Source organism: Pecten maximus, chromosome 8, assembly GCF_902652985.1.
Source record: "Pecten maximus chromosome 8, xPecMax1.1, whole genome shotgun sequence".
NCBI classification, from domain to species: Eukaryota; Metazoa; Mollusca; class Bivalvia; order Pectinida; family Pectinidae; genus Pecten; species Pecten maximus.
Window position 1 is genome coordinate 10,211,424 of NC_047022.1, and position 20,920 is coordinate 10,232,343.

At 37.9% G+C, this 20,920-nt stretch overlaps 2 protein-coding genes across 2 annotated transcripts in view; one reads left to right on the forward strand and one right to left on the reverse strand.

The window, feature by feature from the left end:
• LOC117332885 (protein-tyrosine sulfotransferase 1-like) overlaps nt 1-10,690 on the reverse strand; it is a 31,828-nt gene extending 21,138 nt beyond the window's left edge. The window contains exons 1-2 of the mRNA XM_033891949.1: nt 10,607-10,690; nt 5,845-6,170 (exon numbers count right to left, since the gene is read on the reverse strand). The gene's annotated coding sequence lies outside the window, so the exon portion shown is untranslated. The remainder of the gene's footprint in view (nt 1-5,844; nt 6,171-10,606) is intronic.
• Nucleotides 10,691-11,042: 352 nt separating this feature from the next.
• The window catches only part of LOC117332452 (calcium/calmodulin-dependent protein kinase kinase 1-like), a 150,927-nt gene continuing 141,049 nt past the window's right edge, over nt 11,043-20,920 (forward strand). Inside the window, exons 1-3 of the mRNA XM_033891363.1 lie at nt 11,043-11,057; nt 15,385-15,558; nt 17,461-17,557. Of these exons, the coding sequence (XP_033747254.1) occupies nt 15,549-15,558; nt 17,461-17,557 (107 nt within the window). The 5' untranslated portion in view covers nt 11,043-11,057; nt 15,385-15,548. The remainder of the gene's footprint in view (nt 11,058-15,384; nt 15,559-17,460; nt 17,558-20,920) is intronic.

The following is a 20,920-nucleotide window of genomic DNA, read 5'->3' on the forward strand; positions in this document are numbered from 1 at the left end:
TTTTTCGATCGGTCCCAAAATGCAATATGCATAACTAGGCACCAAGGGGAACCTACATATGAAATTTGAGAAAGATCCCTTCAGTACTTTCTCAGAAATAGCGATAACAAACTTCAATTGTCAAAATCCAAGATGGCTGCCTGTCGGCCATGTTGTTTTTCGATCGGTCCCAAAATGCAATATGCATAACTAGGCACCAAGGGGAACCTACATATGAAGTTTGAGAAAGATCTCTTTAGTACTTTCTGAGGATTAGCGATAACAAGAATTGTTTACGGACGGACGGAGGGACGGACGGACGGACGGAGGGACGGACGGACGGACGGACGACGGACCACGGACGCAGGGCGATTTGAATAGCCCACCATCTGATGATGGTGGGCTAAAAATGATGATGGGCTAAAAAGGGAAAAATAGTCCTAAATTATTGACATAATTACCTGACAGATGGATGGGGTATTCACATTGACACAGTCTCTTCCTAGTTGTGACTGGGTAGCGGTCAAACAGTATAACCAGATGACTTGACCATCAGTACCATGCAGGTACAATGACCGGTCACTAGTACATCAATTATGTCATACAATGACCAGCCAGACAATGGAACTGGACACACACTCACAATGTACCATGTGCACTCACCCAGTCATATAGGGATATAATTACTATCATGAATCAAGAGGCCCAGAGGACCTGCATCAATCAACTGGATATTTCAGTAATTATAGCAAAATACCCTTATTAAAGATTTTCCTACTTTTAGAGCTGCCTCTCCAAAATATGGTTCAAACCAAAAGTGGATCAAATCCTGTTATTCTTAAAGAAGATTAAGGTTTTAAGTTCTTTTATTTTGCTATATTTCCCCTTTTAGACCCCATCTCTTCCACCTATACAATATTGGATCTCTGTTCCTTAATAATGCTGACCAGACCAAATTACACCAAAGCTTATTTAGGCATTCAGGACTAGTAGTGATTTAAAGGATTTATCTCAATGTCCCATTTCATTGTAGCCCAACCCTCCAGTGCAAGGGAGCTGTACCCTCTGTTTATATTCAAAATTAGATTTCCTTTGCCTTATTAATGCTCCAAGCCAAATTTCATCAAAATTCATTTTGGCATTCAGGAAAAGTAGGGATATCGATTTTAATGAAATGTTGCCAGATGACATACAAATGGCAGACGCTGCGCCATGGCCCTATGGGCCAAATGAGCTAACTGGAAACTGATAATATATATTCTGTTATTTTTGTCTTTGATAAAAATGGAGACAGGAAATGTCAAAATCCAATATAATCTACTGAATCCCCCCCCCCCCCCCTCTCCTATAAAAAACTTTCAGCTCCAAAACATCCAATAATATAACCTATATATATATAATTACCACTCACATATATTTAATGTTCTTGCTGAATAAAAATAAAATCTCATCAAGTACAACGTAATCAATATAACATACGTCTGATATAGTAGTATCGGTGACGAAGCTCCATTAATAACGGCGCTATGGGATACAGTCTTCAATGGTTGTTTGTTTATCCAGGCTTTTATCTCTGAGATATCATTACTATATACACTATGCACCAGCTCAATCCACATTCATCCATGATCATTACCGATACTGAAGTCAAAACATCAGTTTTATACTAAACCAACATTGGTTATATTATCATTCATACATCATACATTGTAATGCTTTTTTGTTTGACAGAAATTTTCATGATCATTGCTGATACTGAAGTCAAAACATCAGCTTTATACTGAACCAACATTGGTTATCATTCCTACAAATCCATTGTCATGCTTTTTGTTTGACAGAAAATTTCATCCGAAAATTTTTTAGGAAACTGTGAAATACAGGGCTGTTTCTCTCTGGTTTGGAATATGGCCATTTTGTTTCATTTTGGGAAGAAAACTGGTGAATTTGGAAAGATTTTTTCAGGACTAAACTGCAAATTTTGGGAAGTGGGCACAAATTAGAAAAAAAAAAAAAAAAATTCATTTGCGAATGGGGCCCATTAACAACCCCAAAAAGCTAAAAGAAAAAGCCCTGAAATATGACTGAAGTATTATTATAAATAATTATATTGTTGCATTACAAAGTTTTTTTTCCTTTTCCGAATGAAAATATTCAAATATAAATCCTTTTAAAGAGGTATGGCGCATATAGGCCTGTTTCGACCTAACGGTGGCCGTTTTCAAAATCAAAAAAATAAATGTTAAAAACTGAGATTTTTGAATACAAGCCATAAATCTATAACATATAAAGATTCTTACTTGCGAAAAATTTGTTTGTTCATTGCAATGGATATTTCATAAAATGACCGTAAAGTTGCATCATCGGGCTATTTGCCACTTTCGAGGGAGGGTTTCCCGCATTCATATCATTTTTTGACATAGAGCGCATCGGAAGACCAACTTTTAGTGTCTAATTTTATTCTATGTACCAAAAGACAACTAAAATCCTATTCTTAACAAGAGGCCCAGAGGGCCTGTATCGCTCACCTGGTTTCATGAGATATGAAACAAGAATGATGCTTAAGTTTATTTGTTGCTGGTATTGCTATGTCAATATATATCATAAGCATTCTATATGGGTACATGTACATTGGTTTTATTTTAATACTAAAAATGCCAAAAAGTGCATTAATCCATGAAATGAAATTGACTTTTGGCGGGGTCAGCTCCTTCCTTTATGCAATTTTGAATCCCTGCCCCAATATGATGCTACCAGTGAAATCATTGCTAAGTTTCAGAGAATAAGTTGTTTAAATCAATTTAGCCAAATTGACCCCTTTTGGCCACACCTCCAGCTCCCTGGCGGCCAGGGTCAACCCCAACATTTTCACAATTTTGAATCCCCACCCCATAACCATGCTACCATACAAATGTGAGTAATATCCATTGCTTAGTTTCAGAGAAGAAGTTGTTTAAACAAATTGACCAATTTTGGCCCCCGCCCCTCAGATCCCTGGGGGGTCAGCCCCACCATTTGTAAAATTTTGAATACCCACCCAATAGGGATGCTACCAGTAAAATATGAGCGATATCTATTGCTTAGTTTCAGAGAAGTCTTTTATATCAATTCTGCAAACTGACCCCTTTTGGCCCCGCCCCTCAGGCCCCAGGGGGGTTGGCCCCGTCATTTGTACAATTTCAAATTCCTACCCCAAGGTGATGCTAACCAGGCAAATATGAGCGACAGCCATTGTTCGGTTTCAGAGAAGAAGTTGTTTATATGAATATAGCCGGATTGACCACATTCGGCCCCGCCCCTTATGCCCCTGGGGGGTCAACCCCATCATTTGTACAATTTTGAATCCCCACTCCATAATGATGCTACCAGATAAATATGAGCGATAGCCATTGCTTGGTTTCAGAGAAGAAGTCGTTTATATCAATAATGCCAAATTGACCCCTTTTGGCCCCACCCCAGAGGCCCCCAGGGGGTCAGCCCCATCATTTGTACAATTTTGAGTCCCCTACCCATAGGGATGCTTCTGACCAAATTTGTGCAATTTCCGATCAGCGGTTATGAAGAAGAAGTCAAATAAGTCAATTGTTGACGGACGGACGGACGACAGACGGATGGACGACGGACGACGGACGCCACGGTATGGCATAAGCTCACCTTGGTCCTTCGGACCAGGTGAGCTAAAAAGTGGTCCTCCGATGCGCTGGTATAGAAAAATTGAAAAAACGTAGTTGATAAAATATTTTAATTTTAGCATTAACTAGACGGACTCTAAATAATAACATAAACTTCACATTCCTGTCAGTCCGCATAGCTCATATGGTAGAACGATCGATTATCAACCCGAAAGTTTGGAGTTTGAATCACTAAGATGTATCTTATCAATATTTTGTTATGTTTCTAAGAATGATACCTTTTAATTTTTCTTGGTCGTATTTGAAAGATATTTTCAACATTAAATGCATATTTGATATGAAGTATTTAGTATAAAGATAGAAATGTTGAGATAGAAAATTTTCACTTGGATAAAAAAAGAATGAAACCATAACCTACTCCGTATCATTCAAAGCAAAATCTAAATGAACTGCAGAGTCAACAACAGGCAAACATGGATGAGTGCTATAGAGTTCCTGTTAACATGTCAATTTAACTTTATTTCAAATGCATGATATGGTATTGATCGACTACATAATCCGTTCACAACACACGGTGCGCCAATGGACCATGACGATCTATTTTGGTACTGGAGTCACGTGATATTTTACCTGTATTTTTAGCCCATACTATCCCTGTACGTGGCCTAGGTCAGAATAAGCAGAAAACGACCAACATTGGAAGATCTAGACATAGAATTTAACCAGAATTACACATAATCATGTCTTGCCGCTCATGCTTTGTCAATGTCAATGAAGCAATAACAATTATTTAAGTTTGAGGCAAACTCCAAAATCAAAATCTCTACATAACAGCATGGAAGCAACCTGTTTACATTAGGACATGTGTAAATATCGATGCTTTGCAAAACAAATATCAAATTTTACAAAATCAATATTTCTCAAAATTCACCTTAATACAAAACTTTAAGGTTCAAGTTACCAGCATTCCTAATTTCTAGAGTTAGCAGATGATAAATTCTGGACGATTTTCCGTAAATGAAGACTATGTTGAGATGTCCATTGTGTGATCTAACTTTATATATATACTAATTAAATATGGTTAAATTTGGACTGATACTTTTTAAGAAATGGATCTAAACGCAAAACTTCAAGGTGAAATATTGGCAATTCAAAGACATCAGAGTCCTTGCCAGAAAAGTACCACCATATATATATATGTATAGTCTTTGTTGCAGGTGAGACAAAAAAAAAATGACCAAGAATATTCTAATTGATTGTAAAGTAGATCATTACCTGCCACCTGATAATTAAAAAGTTCATAATGTGTTACTTATCCCATTTTGGACAGAGATAATGGAGTTTATACACAAATTCTAGCTAAGAATAAAGAATGTATAAAAATTCTTTCATTTTTTTTATAACTTACAAATCCCTTACACCAATTGCAAGGTCCCATCAACATGAGCAGCTTATAATTCATCATGCATATAGACCCCATATACATCAAAATGACCGAAGTGGTTTATGGGATGATCAACTCATATTTAACAGGTTTTACGTCGGCGAAACAATGGTCGTACAGACTTTCAACTGACTGAAGACAAGAGACAGAAACAGATACAAACCTACCAAGTTATCAAAAGTTGGTGTGTATATATATATATATGACGCCTCGTCATAAAGTGACACCTTATCATAAAATCATATCAAATTTTAAAAACAATTTAACTTAAAAAGTGTCTAGGCAGTCAACAGGTTGAATAGAGTCGTCTAGTTATAGGGAGAAGGCATATGAGGAAATAGCACATGGAGAGTATAGTTAATTAATCTGAGACAAAATGATACATAATTATGTACTTAGTGTCATACACATAATTTTCATCAAAAAACAGAAAATTTCTGCAAAAGACCCACTTTGCTAATCTCATCTCACTGTTGGGTCACACATATATTCCACAGTTTTGTGTTAATTATAACTGTAACAGTTTACTCTGACAGGCAATTACTTAACCTATCAATCAATCAAACTAAAGGAAAAACGTACAATGGCATTCAATTTGATGTTATTGGCAAAGTTTATTTATATGAAATAGAAAGAAAGTGGATTTTTTTTCGAATAAAGAATAAGCTACAAGAATTGCCAACGATTAGTTCAAGGTTCTTTTACTTATATAAGAATGAGGAAGTACATGTATAGACAAACCAACAGACCATGACTAATGACTTTCAATAAATCATTCTATTAGGTACTTACCGTCATAATTGACTGTAGGTCTATTAAAACAGAAAGCTTTCCTGTCTGTGGAATGATAATGATGAGGAAGATAAAAATTCTGGTTATGATGAATCTTCCCTTGGCACTTATAATACAGGTTTTTACAAGTACATCCGATAAGGTGTTCGAACTAATCAATTTCCGAAGAAGGCAGTTGTATGTGTCCTATAACCACATAGATTTCACATCCTCAGGTACGACATTTCCCAGTGACATAACGGCAAATTGTTTTTAAATAACCTAGCCTCACACTGTACTATCACTAATCCTCTGAAGCATAGGGTAAGCTGTTTTGTCTGCTGGTCCTGAAAAGGAAATTAGAAAAAGAATTTAATAAACACATACATAGCCAAGCATTAAACCAACCTGAATATTCTGACGCCCTGTCTAATATGACCCTCAATATTCTATCATCTTGTAAAGTGTCTAATGTTTGTTACACGTCAACAAGTTTGTCTTATTCAAATCCTAAATATACAGACATTGTGTCTTATCTGAAATCCTCAATATACAGACATTGTGTCTTATATGAAACCCTCAATATACTGACCTTGAGGATTATCTGAATCCTCAATATACTGACTTTGTGTCTTATCTAGATCTGAAACCCTCAATATACAGATTTTGTGTATTATCTGAAACCTTCAATATACTGACATTGTGTCTTATCTGAAACCCTAAATATACTGACTTTGCATCTTATCTGAAACCCTCAATATACTGACATTGTGTCTTACCTTAAACCTTCAATATAAGACTTTGTGTATTAATATCTGATGTCGAATTTATTTACCAAAGTGATAGTTGATTTTCAATATATATATATGTTTTGTATACATTTTTTTTAGAAGATACATAAGTTTATATTCTACTGTCTCATTTCATTAACATAAAATTTGAAATAAAATTTCTTTAAATGAAATCATGACAGATTATTCTCTAAATAGCTAGTTCAAAGTCCATACAAAAATTCCATGGAACTGGATGTGTCGCCTGTACAGAAAGTTGGGTGATTACAAGAGTTATCACAGGGAAACAAATTTTCTAATTTTCTTGACTGTGACCCTGACCTTTGACCTTTGGACCTGAAAAGCGATCCCATGCAAGCTCTTTTGGTATGTAAGATCTGCATGAAGTTTGAGCTTGATCTGCCAAAGGAAACTTGAGTTATGAAACAAAAACTAATTTTCTATTTTCAGTAACAATGACATTGACCTTTTTTGGGCCTGAAAATCAATCCCATGTAAGCACTTTGGGCAGGGAAGGTCTTTATGAAGTTTGGGTTTGATCAGCCGCTGACATTGTGATCCCTATATGTCTCCTGCTTTTGCAGGCGACACAATAAAAAATAGTTGTTTTTGTTAAAGACTACAATATAACTAGAAGACTTGATTCTTTAGCAGCAGTAAATGATAATAATATCGGTTTTTCTGTGTCGTAGGATGTCCAATAATGGTAACAATAGTGCTAATCCCCAGTCAGACAATTATCCATGATTTTACATGGCCATAACATATTTGTCTACCTAAAATACCTGAAATTTGTCATATAAAATGTGTTCAATACTTACTCCAGCAAAATCCCTGCATTATGATGTCAGTTTTAATGATTAAGCTCTGATGGATGAGCTGACTGCAAAATTAGCTATGCTAGCTGAACAAAATAGATTTTTTTTACAGTGGTTTTAGTTGTGATGTGTCTTACATATAGTGAACATTTTTATCAACAGCAGGTTTATAAATTCAAATAAAGCCAATGCCAATGTCTTCCTTTGTCATTTACTATCTCATACAGTGAATCCTGACTCAGCATTACCTACCCCTTACATTACCAACACTTTACTCTAGCAACCACTGACTTTACCGATCGCTGACTTTACCTACCCCTTACTCTAGCAACCACTGACTTTACCTAACCCTTTATCTACCAACCACTGACTTTACCTACCCCTTACTCTAGCAACCACTGACTTTACCTACCCCTTACTCTAGCAACCACTGACTTTACCTACCCTTACTCTAGCAACCACTGACTTTACCTACCCCTTACTCTAGCAACCACTGACTTTACCTACCCCTTACTCTAGCAACCACTGACTTTACCTACCCCTTACTCTAGCAACCACTGACTTTACCTACCCCTTACTCTAGCAACCACTGACTTTACCTACCCCTTACTCTAGCAACCACTGACTTAACCTACCACTTACTCTAGCAGCCACTGACTTTACCTACCCCTTACTCCAGCAACCACTGACTTTACCTACCCTTACTCTAGCAACCACTGACTTTACCTACCCTTACTCTAGCAACCACTGACTTTACCTACCCCTTACTCCAGCAACCACTGACTTTACCTACCCTTACTCTAGCAACCACTGACTTTACCTACCCTTACTCTAGCAACCACTGACTTTACCTACCCCTTACTCCAGCAACCACTGACTTTACCTACCCTTACTCCAGCAACCACCGATTTTACCTACCCCTTACTCCAGCAACCACTGACTTTACCTACCCCTTACTCTAGCAACCACTGACTTTATCTAACCCTTTATCTACCAACCACTGACTTAACCTACCGCTTACTCTAGCAGCCACTGACTTTACCTACCCTTACTCTAGCAACCACTGACTTTACCTACCCTTACTCTAGCAACCACTGACTTTACCTACCCCTTACTCCAGCAACCACTGACTTTACCTACCCTTACTCCAGCAACCACCGATTTTACCTACCCCTTACTCCAGCAACCACTGACTTTACCTACCCCTTACTCTAGCAACCACTGACTTTATCTAACCCTTTATCTACCAACCACTGACTTAACCTACCGCTTACTCTAGCAGCCACTGACTTAACCTACCGCTTACTCTAGCAGCCACTGACTTTACCTACCCCTTACTCTAGCAACCACTGACTTTACCTACCCCTTACTCTAGCAACCACTGACTTTATCTAACCCTTTATCTACCAACCACTGACTTAACCTACCGCTTACTCTAGCAGCCACTGACTTTACCTACCCTTACTCTAGCAACCACTGACTTTATCTAACCCTTTATCTACCATCCACTGACTTAACCTACCCTTACTCTAGCAACCACTGACTTTACCTAACCCTTTATCTACCATCCACTGACTTAACCTACCGCTTACTCTAGCAACCACTGACTTTACCTACCCCTTACTCTAGCAACCACTGACTTTACCTAACCCTTTATCTACCATCCACTGACTTAACCTACCGCTTACTCTAGCAACCACTGACTTTACCTACCCTTACTCTAGCAACCACTGACTTTATCTAACCCTTTATCTACCAACCACTGACTTAACCTACCGCTTACTCTAGCAGCCACTGACTTTACCTACCCTTACTCTAGCAACCACTGACTTTATCTAACCCTTTATCTACCAACCACTGACTTAACCTACCGCTTACTCTAGCAGCCACTGACTTTACCTACCCCTTACTCCAGCAATCACTGACTTTACCTACCCCTTACTCCAGCAATCACTGACTTTACCTACCCCTTACTCCAGCAACCACTGACTTTACCTACCCCTTACTCCAGCAATCACTGACTTTACCTAACCCTTTATCTACCATCCACTGACTTAACCTACCGCTTACTCTAGCAACCACTGACTTTACCTACCCCTTACTCTAGCAACCACTGACTTTACCTACCCCTTACTCTACCAACCACTGACTTTACCTACCCTTACTCTAGCAGCCACTGACTTTACCTACCCCTTACTCCAGCAACCACTGACTTTACCTACCCCTTACTCTACCAACCACTGACTTTACCTACCCCTTACTCCAGCAACCACTGACTTTACCTAACCCTTTATCTACCAACCACTGACTTTACCTACCCCTTACTCTAGCAACCACTGACTTTACCTAACCCTTTATCTACCAACCACTGACTTTACCTACCCCTTACTCTAGCAACCACTGACTTTACCTACCCCTTACTCCAGCAACCACTGACTTTACCTACCCCTTACTCTAGCAACCACTGACTTTACCTACCCTTACTCTAGCAACCACTGACTTTACCTACCCCTTACTCTAGCAACCAGACTTTACTAAAATTTCAAAATGGTATTATTTTAAATTGATTCCATTAAATGGAGAAAAAGAAAAGTAACTACAATGAAGAAATGTCATGCCAAAGTTATCCACTATATTTGCTTGAACAAAAACATAAAAGGAAATAATTTCAAATCAATTTCCAAAAAACTAAACTTCTTCACATCAAAATACATATTTCATTATTTAATATGATAATGATTGAGCATACAGATTAATGTTAGTAAGATTGATATGTACAGTCAGTTGTTAGTATTTGATATGTACCGTGTAACACCAAATAATTCGTCGCCAACACCTGACTAGATCCTTAATTAGTATAACCTGTTAATTAGTTCTCTATAGTAATTTCCAGTACAGAGTCATTATGCTTGTTTATGTAAAAATATGTTTTCAATATAAATGCACGCAAAACAACTTTGAATCGGGACATAGCCAATAAGTTTTTGTCTAAAATAACGTCGGTTAAAATTGTTAAATAATTTTTGTCTTCAGCATATTTTAATCTGCAATTTGCGAAGATTTGGTGAAGATTTATCAAAAATCTGTTACCAAGCCGGTTTACATAAAACTTGTTGTTTTGTGTTCTTAATGTTCGTTAAGATGTGAATTGTTTTGAAATAGATCTATTATTACCTGTCTAAAGCGTTGTTCCGTCTGAACGATCACACGATGAAAATTCTTTGCTCTTCTGTGGCATCGTGCCTACTCCGGTTTCACCAGCTGAATAATGACTGAAAACTTCAGTCAAGGGAGTGAACTCATTCGCAAGCATGCAAACATAAGGCACGCCAAAGGAAAACTTTACCATTTTCACTTTCAGTTTTGATAAACGGTTGCGAAATTATGCACACCACAATGACTCGCCGCATGTAAATAACTTAAAACTTTTTATTTTTATTTAAAAAAATATTCACAAGTAAAATAAATCAGCATACAGACCCAATTTTACGAAGTATGATTATGAAATTAATATTACCCCTGAAGTACCCCTATACACGACTTTCTCGCTGTCTCCGGTATTCCACGAGATAAAATTAATGTTGGCTTCCGTAGCAGCAACCTGGGATGCTGAGCAAACATAAAGGTGAGCGATTATTTTTCTATTTACATAGCCTACTACTTTATTATTAATGAAAGTCTCATTGACCGATGTTACAGGTAAACAAACGTCACGCTAACTGATAAATAGTTATCCGTGAATAAACAAATAAAGTGGCAGCTGTTGTCCCGTTAGGTACAAGCTGTTAAAGTCCCCACGAAAACACCTGCTGGCGAAAGGCGTAAAAAAAAAAAAAATAAAAAAATACAATGCCATGATTGATTATAGGAAATGTTTGATCTTAATTGTCATGCCGTTATGTTGACTGTCTATTGATTATTGTCAACTTAGGATGGTTTTAATTGATTTCCATATTTATATAATATATTAAAAAAAAAAAAACTGGTACACAACACTAATTATTCTTAAATGATTTCAACATAGTATCAACATCTATGCCGGTCAAATACTAGAATCAGACTAAATCAATTATCATTTTAAATTTTGTTTAAAAAAGTTTTTTGCCTTTTGTCATCTCACACTATTGTGTTCAAGAATGACCAGGAACTCTCTGTAATACACTTGTAGCTCCATAGAATACCAGATATTTTTGTACAATTTATTGAAGTTATTATATTGTGAACACAGGAAATAATATGACTTCATATTATGGGAAATGTGATTGAAGATAATGTAGGATGAGTCTATTGAAAACTTATTCATTCCTATTCAGCCTAATGTCACCCATGCGTTCCACAGTTTAATGTCTTTAGAGAAAATTAATACACTTACTTTCTGTCTGTTAAGTGAATCACTGCAAAATGTACCATTGTTTTCATTTTTCCAGTCCACATACCTGATCAATATGGCTGATCTTGACATATGACCCACTCATGTCTCAAATGTCAGGGACTTGACTTGTGACAGAAGCCTATATTGGTGGCATCACATGAAAAATAGGGTTTAAGAAAAAGTGCCAAAATGTCATGTTCAAATATGCATAGACTATTATATTGATGATACTGATCTTACCTCCCTCTAACTTTGCCAACCCCTGACTTTATTGACCCCTAACTTAACCAACCCCTGACTTTATTGACCCCTAACTTAACCAACCACTGACTTGATTGACCCCTGACTTAACCAACCACTGACTTGATTTACCCCTGACTTAACTGACCACAAATTTACTGACCTCTGACTTGACTGACCCCTGACTTTTACTGACCTCTGACTTGACTGACTCCTGACTTTACTGACCTCTGACTTGACCCCTGACTTTATCGACTCCTGACTTGACTGACCTGTGACTTGACTGACCCCTGACTTTACCAACCCCTTACTTTACTGACCCCTGACTTTACTGACCTCTGACTTGACTGACCCCTGACTTTACTGACCCCCTGACTTTACCTGACCCCCTGACTTTACTGACCCCTAACTTTACTGACCCCCTGACTTTACTGACCCCTTACTTTACCTGACCCCTGACTTGACTGACCCCTGACTTTACCGACCAATATGACTGATCTTGACATATGATGTGCTCATGTCTCAAATGATCAATCAACTTTTTTAGCAAATATTGACTAATGTGGTTTAATATAATAAAATTGAATTCAAATATGCACAGACTATTATACAAGTATACGTTCAATGTTTTGTCACCTCAAAAAGATAAACCAAACATGCAGATATTCCCCGTCTCAGACTCTGCCCACCCATGCAGGAGAAAGAATATACCTGCTGTATCTCACTCCATGCTGTAAGTGGCAACTAACTGGAGGTTCCTCTTCTTTTTCAGGGGTGGTTTCTCTAATGTCTTTAGTTCAGGGGACATGAGGGAGCCTTAGAATAGAATTAGGCCTGCTGTATCCTGCTGCATTTTGAACTTAGAAGGCAATAAAAGTGAAGAATCTGAGGGATTTCTTTTGTGTTTTCTATTTAGGGGGCATTGAAGAGATTTGGAACACTTAGGATCTTAAATCTTTTCTTTCTTTCCTCACTGATCTGTCTTTATAGGCTTTGTTTTCCTCTATAGGTGTCACCTTGACACCTGTCCTCACATGACCCTGGCTCATAGGATGTCACCTTGACACCTGTCCTCACATGACCCTGGTTCATAGGATGTCACCTTGACACCTGTCCTCACATGACCCTGGTTCATAGGATGTCACCTTGACACCTGTCCTCATATGACCCTGGTTCATAGGATGTCACCTTGACACCTGTCCTCATATGACCCTGGCTCATAGGATGTCACCTTGACATCTGTCCTCACATGACCCTGGCTCAAAGGATATCACCTTGACACCCGTCCTCATATGACCCTGACTCATAGGATGTCACCTTGACACCTGTCCTCACATGACCCTGGCTCATAGGATGTCACCTTGACACCTGTCCTCATATGACCCTGGCTCATAGGATGTCACCTTGACACCCGTCCTCACATGACCATGGCTCATAGGATGTCACCTTGACACCTGTCCTCACATGACCCTGGCTCATAGGATGTCACCTTGACACCCGTCCTCACATGACCATGGCTCATAGGATGTCACCTCGACACCTGTCCTCACATGACCCTGGCTCATAGGATGTCACCTTGACACCTGTCCTCATATGACCCTGGCTCATAGGATGTCACCTTGACACCTGTCCTCACATGACCCTGGTTCATAGGATGTCACCTTGACACCTGTCCTCATATGACCCTGGCTCATAGGATGTCACCTTGACACCTGTCCTCACATGACCCTGGTTCATAGGATGTCACCTTGACACCTGTCCTCATATGACCCTGGTTCATAGGATGTCACCTTGACACCTGTCCTCATATGACCCTGGCTCATAGGATGTCACCTTGACATCTGTCCTCACATGACCCTGGCTCAAAGGATATCACCTTGACACCCGTCCTCATATGACCCTGACTCATAGGATGTCACCTTGACACCTGTCCTCACATGACCCTGGCTCATAGGATGTCACCTTGACACCTGTCCTCATATGACCCTGGCTCATAGGATGTCACCTTGACACCCGTCCTCACATGACCATGGCTCATAGGATGTCACCTTGACACCTGTCCTCACATGACCCTGGCTCATAGGATGTCACCTCGACACCTGTCCTCACATGACCCTGGCTCATAGGATGTCACCTTGACACCTGTCCTCATATGACCCTGGCTCATAGGATGTCACCTTGACACCCGTCCTCACATGACCCTGGTTCATAGGATGTCACCTTGACACCCGTCCTCATATGACCCTGGCTCATAGGATGTCACCTTGACACCTGTCCTCATATGACCCTGGCTCATAGGATGTCACCTTGACACCTGTCCTCACATGACCCTGGCTCATAGGATGTCACCTTGACACCTGTCCTCACATGACCCTGGCTCATAGGATGTCACCTCGACACCCGTCCTCACATGACCCTGGCTCATAGGATGTCACCTTGACACCTGTCCTCATATGACCCTGGCTCATAGGATGTCACCTTGACACCCGTCCTCACATGACCATGGCTCATAGGATGTCACCTTGACACCCGTCCTCACATGACCCTGGCTCATAGGATGTCACCTTGACACCTGTCCTCACATGACCCTGGCTCATAGGATGTCACCTTGACACCCGTCCTCACATGACCCTGGCTCATAGGATGTCACCTTGTAGAGGTGCGCGATAATATCGAAATACCGGTATACCGCGAATTTGGCAGGTCGATACGATATACCGGTACACAAACCCTGGAAACCGGTATATCGCGATGGTTAACAAAAAGGCATATTAATCACTGATTTAACATTATGTGTTGGCACCAATAACGTAAATTACTTATGTAAACGTGAAAGAAACATACGAGAACGTCATTATGTCGTATTGGTGGGGCGCTTGTTTCGTTGTCTCTAAAGCGCTTGGCCGTATGGGACATCTACGTTAAAATCAAGCACTTTCGAGATTATGATTGTTTACTAGAAACGAAAAATGGCGGACGACGAGCAAGTTGATGGTACTAAGGTCAATAATATTGCAATACGTATTGCAAGTTTCTGTTGAATATTGCAATATATTGCAATACGGTTTTGGTCCGCAATACCCAGCCCTATCACCTTGACACCTGTCCTCACATGAACCTGGATGTTGTGAGGACGTTAATCCCCCTTATATTAAAATAAAACTAAACAAATCACACTCTCTGCTGCCCCCCCCCCCCCCCCCCCCTTCTCCCCCAAAGATAGATAGGTAAATATCTTTTCAAGTACAGTAAGTATAGGAATTAATTTGGTTCTCAATGTAGACAATTATTCCCAAAATATACAGGAAATTTCTAATATATTTCATATATTTCATTTCAGATTTTTGGTTCAATAGACCTGCTGTGGATTTGTCAAAGAAGCATTAAAGATATGGCTGATTTAAAACTCTCTTCACTTGACAGGCCTAAATTTGATAAAAAACCAACACATACTTGTTGTTGGAGGATTCAATGCGCTAAATATAGCATTGCTGAAGCCCTATAATGGGGAACGGTAAGTATAAACATCAATTTTTTTTTGAATTTGTGTATACAGTAATTTTCTTGAAGTTAATGGGGCAATGCAAAACACAAATTGTATAGCTTTACAGAAAAAAAATTGTCTAAGGGAACACAGAGGGTAGTGTATTAATTTTTACCAATACAACTTCCGACCAGGGTTCAACTCCCCGAGTTATATTTATTCATTTGTCTGAATGAAGCAGTTTCTTTCAATTTGATTTTAAGTTGAGAGAATCTGTTTCGTTATCATTGATTTACAAATTTTATGTTTAAAAGTTTGTTTAGAAGTAAACTAACAGATATCCTTTTAACAATAATCCTCAGCTAGCAAGTACCCTGAAACACACACTTGTTTCATTTGGCCTTACAATAAAGTGTTGTTTCAAAACAGATCTTACTGAATTATTAAGCTGGTTAAAACACAAAAAGGAATGGCACAAAGAATGGAATGGAAGTGATATTAAAGTAATACAGAAAAACCTAGCATCTATGGAGGAAGACATTTAGAGTTATTTCCCTTTTACTTTATCATAAAATCAGACATGGATTTGTTCAATTGCCAGATGATGTAACTAGTTTGTTTTTAAGAACATTCAATAATGTAATTATTGATTGAGAAAGTATTTTTGATGCAAGATATTTTTTTTCTTTATAAAATGCTTATCAGAAATTAATAGTTAATAAAGAAGTTGTTTCCTATTTATTACAAACAAATTTCAACCTAGCATGTTTTCAAATATGGTGGTAGGTTTTATTTTGTTAATTTTAACATGGGAAACTATTTACAAATGTAGTTATAAATGTGTATATATGGAAGTATTAAAAAAAAAATAGGCATCTTCTGTTTGCGATGTGTCAATGATATCTAAAAAAATAAACATCTTCAGAAGACACACGGTAAAGAAGAATTTTACAGCAACTGGACAACAGGCATTTTGTTGGGAAGGGGAGATAATTCTTGTTGGCCTGGAAGGAAATTCTTATATTTAAACTGAGATTATATCGGATACAATGGAAACCATTTAGTACCTTTGATATCATTGTATAGTAATAGAATATATAGGGTTTTCATATTTGGCATATTATTGGGGTACTCAGTGTTACTGCAATAAGTGCCCTCAAATTTGCTGAAATATCATTTCAAAACTAGAATGAAACAAAGGTGAATTCATGCAGGAGTGGAATTAATTGAGGAATTCATATAAAAAGTGGAATTAATTGAGGATTCATATAAAGAGTGGAATTAATTGAGGAATTCATATAAAGTCAGTGGAATTAATTGAGGAATTCATATAAAGTCAGTGGAATTAATTGAGGAATTCATATAAAGTCAGTGGAATTAATTGAGGAATTCATATAAGGAGTGGAATTAATTGAGGAATTCATATAAAGTCAGTGGAATTAATTGAGGAATTCATATAAAGTCAGTGGAATTAATTGAGGAATTCATATAAAGTCAGTGGAATTAATTGAGGAATTCATATAAGGAGTGGAATTAATGGGAAAAAAAATGATCTAAGGAGTGGAATTAATGGAGGAATTCCACTTACAGCTAATGGGGAAAGGTATTAAATTAATGGAGAATTCAGCTTAAGAGTGGAAGTAATGGGATTTTCAACTTGGGAGGGGAATTAATAAATTAATTTGAGGACTGAAATGAGGACACTTTACCATTGCCTCTGCTAAAAACCAAACAAACAAACAATCAAAAACAAAAAACAAAACAGAGAATGAAGACTGTAGCTTAATGAAAAAATTACCAGCCATATCCGTCTTAAGAGAAATATCCAGGGTCATTATTTGCTTGTTGCCTAAATAATTTTGAGGATACACACATGTTAATTTGAGGTTATCTCCCCTGTCTACACCCTGTCAATCATACGTATTGTTACAGGTGTTACCAGTATGTGTTCAAATGTGGCAAGTCGACCTACAACTATCATCCTCCGACCCTCACGACGGAAACGTCCTCCGAAGATTGGAGATATAAGGTAGGTAAACTTTTGATGATTTTCGATTTCAGTTTGATTTGGCCAAGATCATTTCAGACTCGACATGCTGAAATCCTCAATAGAGGTGTAAAGAACAAGAATATTGGCTGTAAAATTGGAGTTGCTTCCGTTTGACCATGATTTCTTTTTGATTTTCGTAACAAGCTCGGAACTTTATTTTTTTGACTTGTTACATTTTGAATGTAGATTGATGGGAAGAAAGTATTATAGTGAAACCTGCTCTAACGACTGCCTGTATATAACGACCACCTGTATATAATGACTCCCTGTCTATAATGACTGCTTTGTTACAGTCCCAAGCCATTTTACTATAAAACGGCCCCGTATATATCAACGACAACCTGCACAACACGACCAACGACCAGTCGTTTTGGTCCTCAGAATCAATGTATAACAACCAGTCTCCGAGTTTGATTATGGGAGTTGCTTTAATTTGACTGTGACAATTTTTATTTTTGGAATTAGCTCAGGTTTTTCTAGCATAGTTAACAACCATTGTGGCGGCCATTAGGAAGCCAAACCAAGCATTGTTTGACAAGATGAGCTATCTGTTGGCCTACCCTTTGAGGAAAAGATTGATATTACTGACTGTTCAGTGGAAGTCAAATCATTTCTTTACTTAAATATCCAAAGTAGAATTTATCTTTGATTGTGATAGCCTCACCAAGAAGAGTATTGAAGCACTCGCTCTCACACCTGGTGAATATTGAAGCACTCGCTCTCACACCTGGAGAATATTGAAGCACTCGCTCTCACACCTGGAGAATATTGAAGCACTCGCTCTCACACCTGGAGAATATTGAAGCACTCGTTCTCACACCTGGAGAATATTGAAGCACTCGTTCTCACACCTGGTGAATATTGAAGGAATAACAAAGGTCATCAGGTAGGCTAGATAAACACGCCAAATTACCTAAGGTGTACCTTTTTTTATCATTGATAGTTGATTGTCACGGTATGAAACAATATAATATGCTGAAAAATATCTTGTTATTCTGAAGATGTTTCATTATTTGTTACAATTCCCAACAAAGCAATTTTGAGATCTACATTTTTCCTCGAATTGTCTCAATGTGCTTCATAATATAAATAATTTTAACTGTGAATTTGTTTGCAGTAGTATTGAAAACTCTCTTTTCATGCGAGTTGAAAATTTTAACCATTATTGAAAAAAAAAAAAAAAAAAATGTATAAAAACTATGTACCGTAATCATAATTGATATAATTACATAGCTTGACACATGTACTGAACAGTTACAAATTATATATCTAGGGGCTTATGGTAGGTCAAAATCAGCTGGTTGGCATGAAAATTTTGCCCTGTCTACAAAGACCATTTTTGGTGTCTCCCTTGAGAGGTCTTTATAAACAGGTTTGAACATCAAATAAATCTTGTGGTCACCATTTACCACTAGAATTGACTGGTTTTGAACTAGAGAGAGAGAGAGAGAGAGAGAGAGAGAGTGTGTGTGTGTGTGAGAGAGAGAGAGAGAGAGAGTGTGTTTGTGTGTGTGTGTGTGTGAGAGAGAGAGAGAGAGAGAGAGAGAGAGAGAGAGAGAGAGAAACCCTCACTTGTGAAGTCTTTAACTGTTTTATTAATGACAGTATTATTTGTAATAGCCTGTGAGAAACCATACAAGAAAATAAATAAATGTATTTAATTTGGAGCTCTTCTTCACAAAGCATGCAGGTTTAAAACATTCAACCCTTTATTGCTTGGCAAGTGACTTTTCCACCCACGATTTCCACCCACGACAGCCAGTTGCCACTCACAGGAAACATGCTGTCATTCAGCCTTTTGATATGTCAAACGTGCGTTATTTGAAGGAAGATTTTAGTTTTTAAAACCATCAAACAAATCAAGATAATGATTTAATTTCTCTCTGATGACATCATTGTGGGGATGTTATATACTTTGTATTTCATGGGCGCATTCATATATATATCTATAAAACATATGCGCTGAATTCTGTTGGGTTTTCTGATTCCATGATGTCTCCTTGACGCTATGTGAATACTTCATTAATAGCATTTGTTTGGTGTGTAAAAGCTTGTATTCTATCAAAGCATCAATTTGTTTCTGGATGTAGGAGGGGGGGGGGGGGGGGGGGGGGGGGGGGAGGGAGAGAGGGGGCGTGCAGCAGATTTTAACTATAGTGATGACTAATGTGTTTATTTGTTGTTGTGCTATGTACATGATCTAAGGATATCATATCCTGAGGGATAGAGTGAAAAGATTGTCTGTTATCCACTATCATTAAACCTCTGTATGGCCTATGGCATACTCAGTGTTATTTTCATTTAATTAAAAAAAATTCTCTTAACCCCCCCTCCCCCACCCCCCCCCCAAATATTTTTTTTTTAAATTACCAATTACCTCCCCCCTCCCTATCCACTGAAAAAATAATATAAATAATTTGAATGAAATTAATTACAAAGTCAACATCCTTAAAGTTCTAGTTGATAATTCATAATAAAAGTTGTAATTTTGAAATGTTTATACTGCACAGATTTTTTCATTGGTGACTCTTTTCTTTTACAGTATCCTGATTAGAGATTAGAAGAAAAAAAAATACTGTCATCATTTAATGAAAATTTGAATAATAATCAAAAACCTGTTGTGGTTTCTGATAATGGCATTCAATGGCAAATTCCTGACATTCCAACAAATATAGAAAACAAATCAATCTGACAAAAGAAAACAGCATGCGTGTTTGGATGATGCATGGTGAAGTTTCTCGACATACAAATGTAGCTCAAACAAGCTTCAATGATTCACAAATTAATACGGTATTTTAGATATCATCAAGATAACTGTAAGGGCCAGTAAGCTTCAGAAATCCCCTGACAGGGTCCATTTGATAAGAAAATTCATGAACACAAGTGATAATGTTTGAGACCACACAAATCCCTATGTCTTTAATACAGAATGGATCCTAATCTGATATACTTGCTCAAATCAAGATTGCTTGGCGCGTACCAGTCGCATCAATTCCACGAGGGATTCATGTTTCAGGACTGCAATGAGTTTTTCTGTCAGTGTCACACTCTGAAAGCAGCACACAAATTCGAATGAGGCTAGAAAATAGTGGTTCTTTAGACATATAACATGTATTATTTCTGAATTAGAATGTTTTCCTTTTTTCCAACAATTTAGTACGAGAGGGGGTTCCTGTCACACCGAGTAATATTGTTCACTCGTGTGAGGTCTGCGAGTCCATTTGCATGTAATTCTTGTAAATACCAGCCACAATGTACCGCTTTGTTAGAGAGATATTTTCTTTAGCTCGATCGGTTGAGCGTTAGACTAAAAAACTAGATGTCATGGGTTTGATCCCTAGC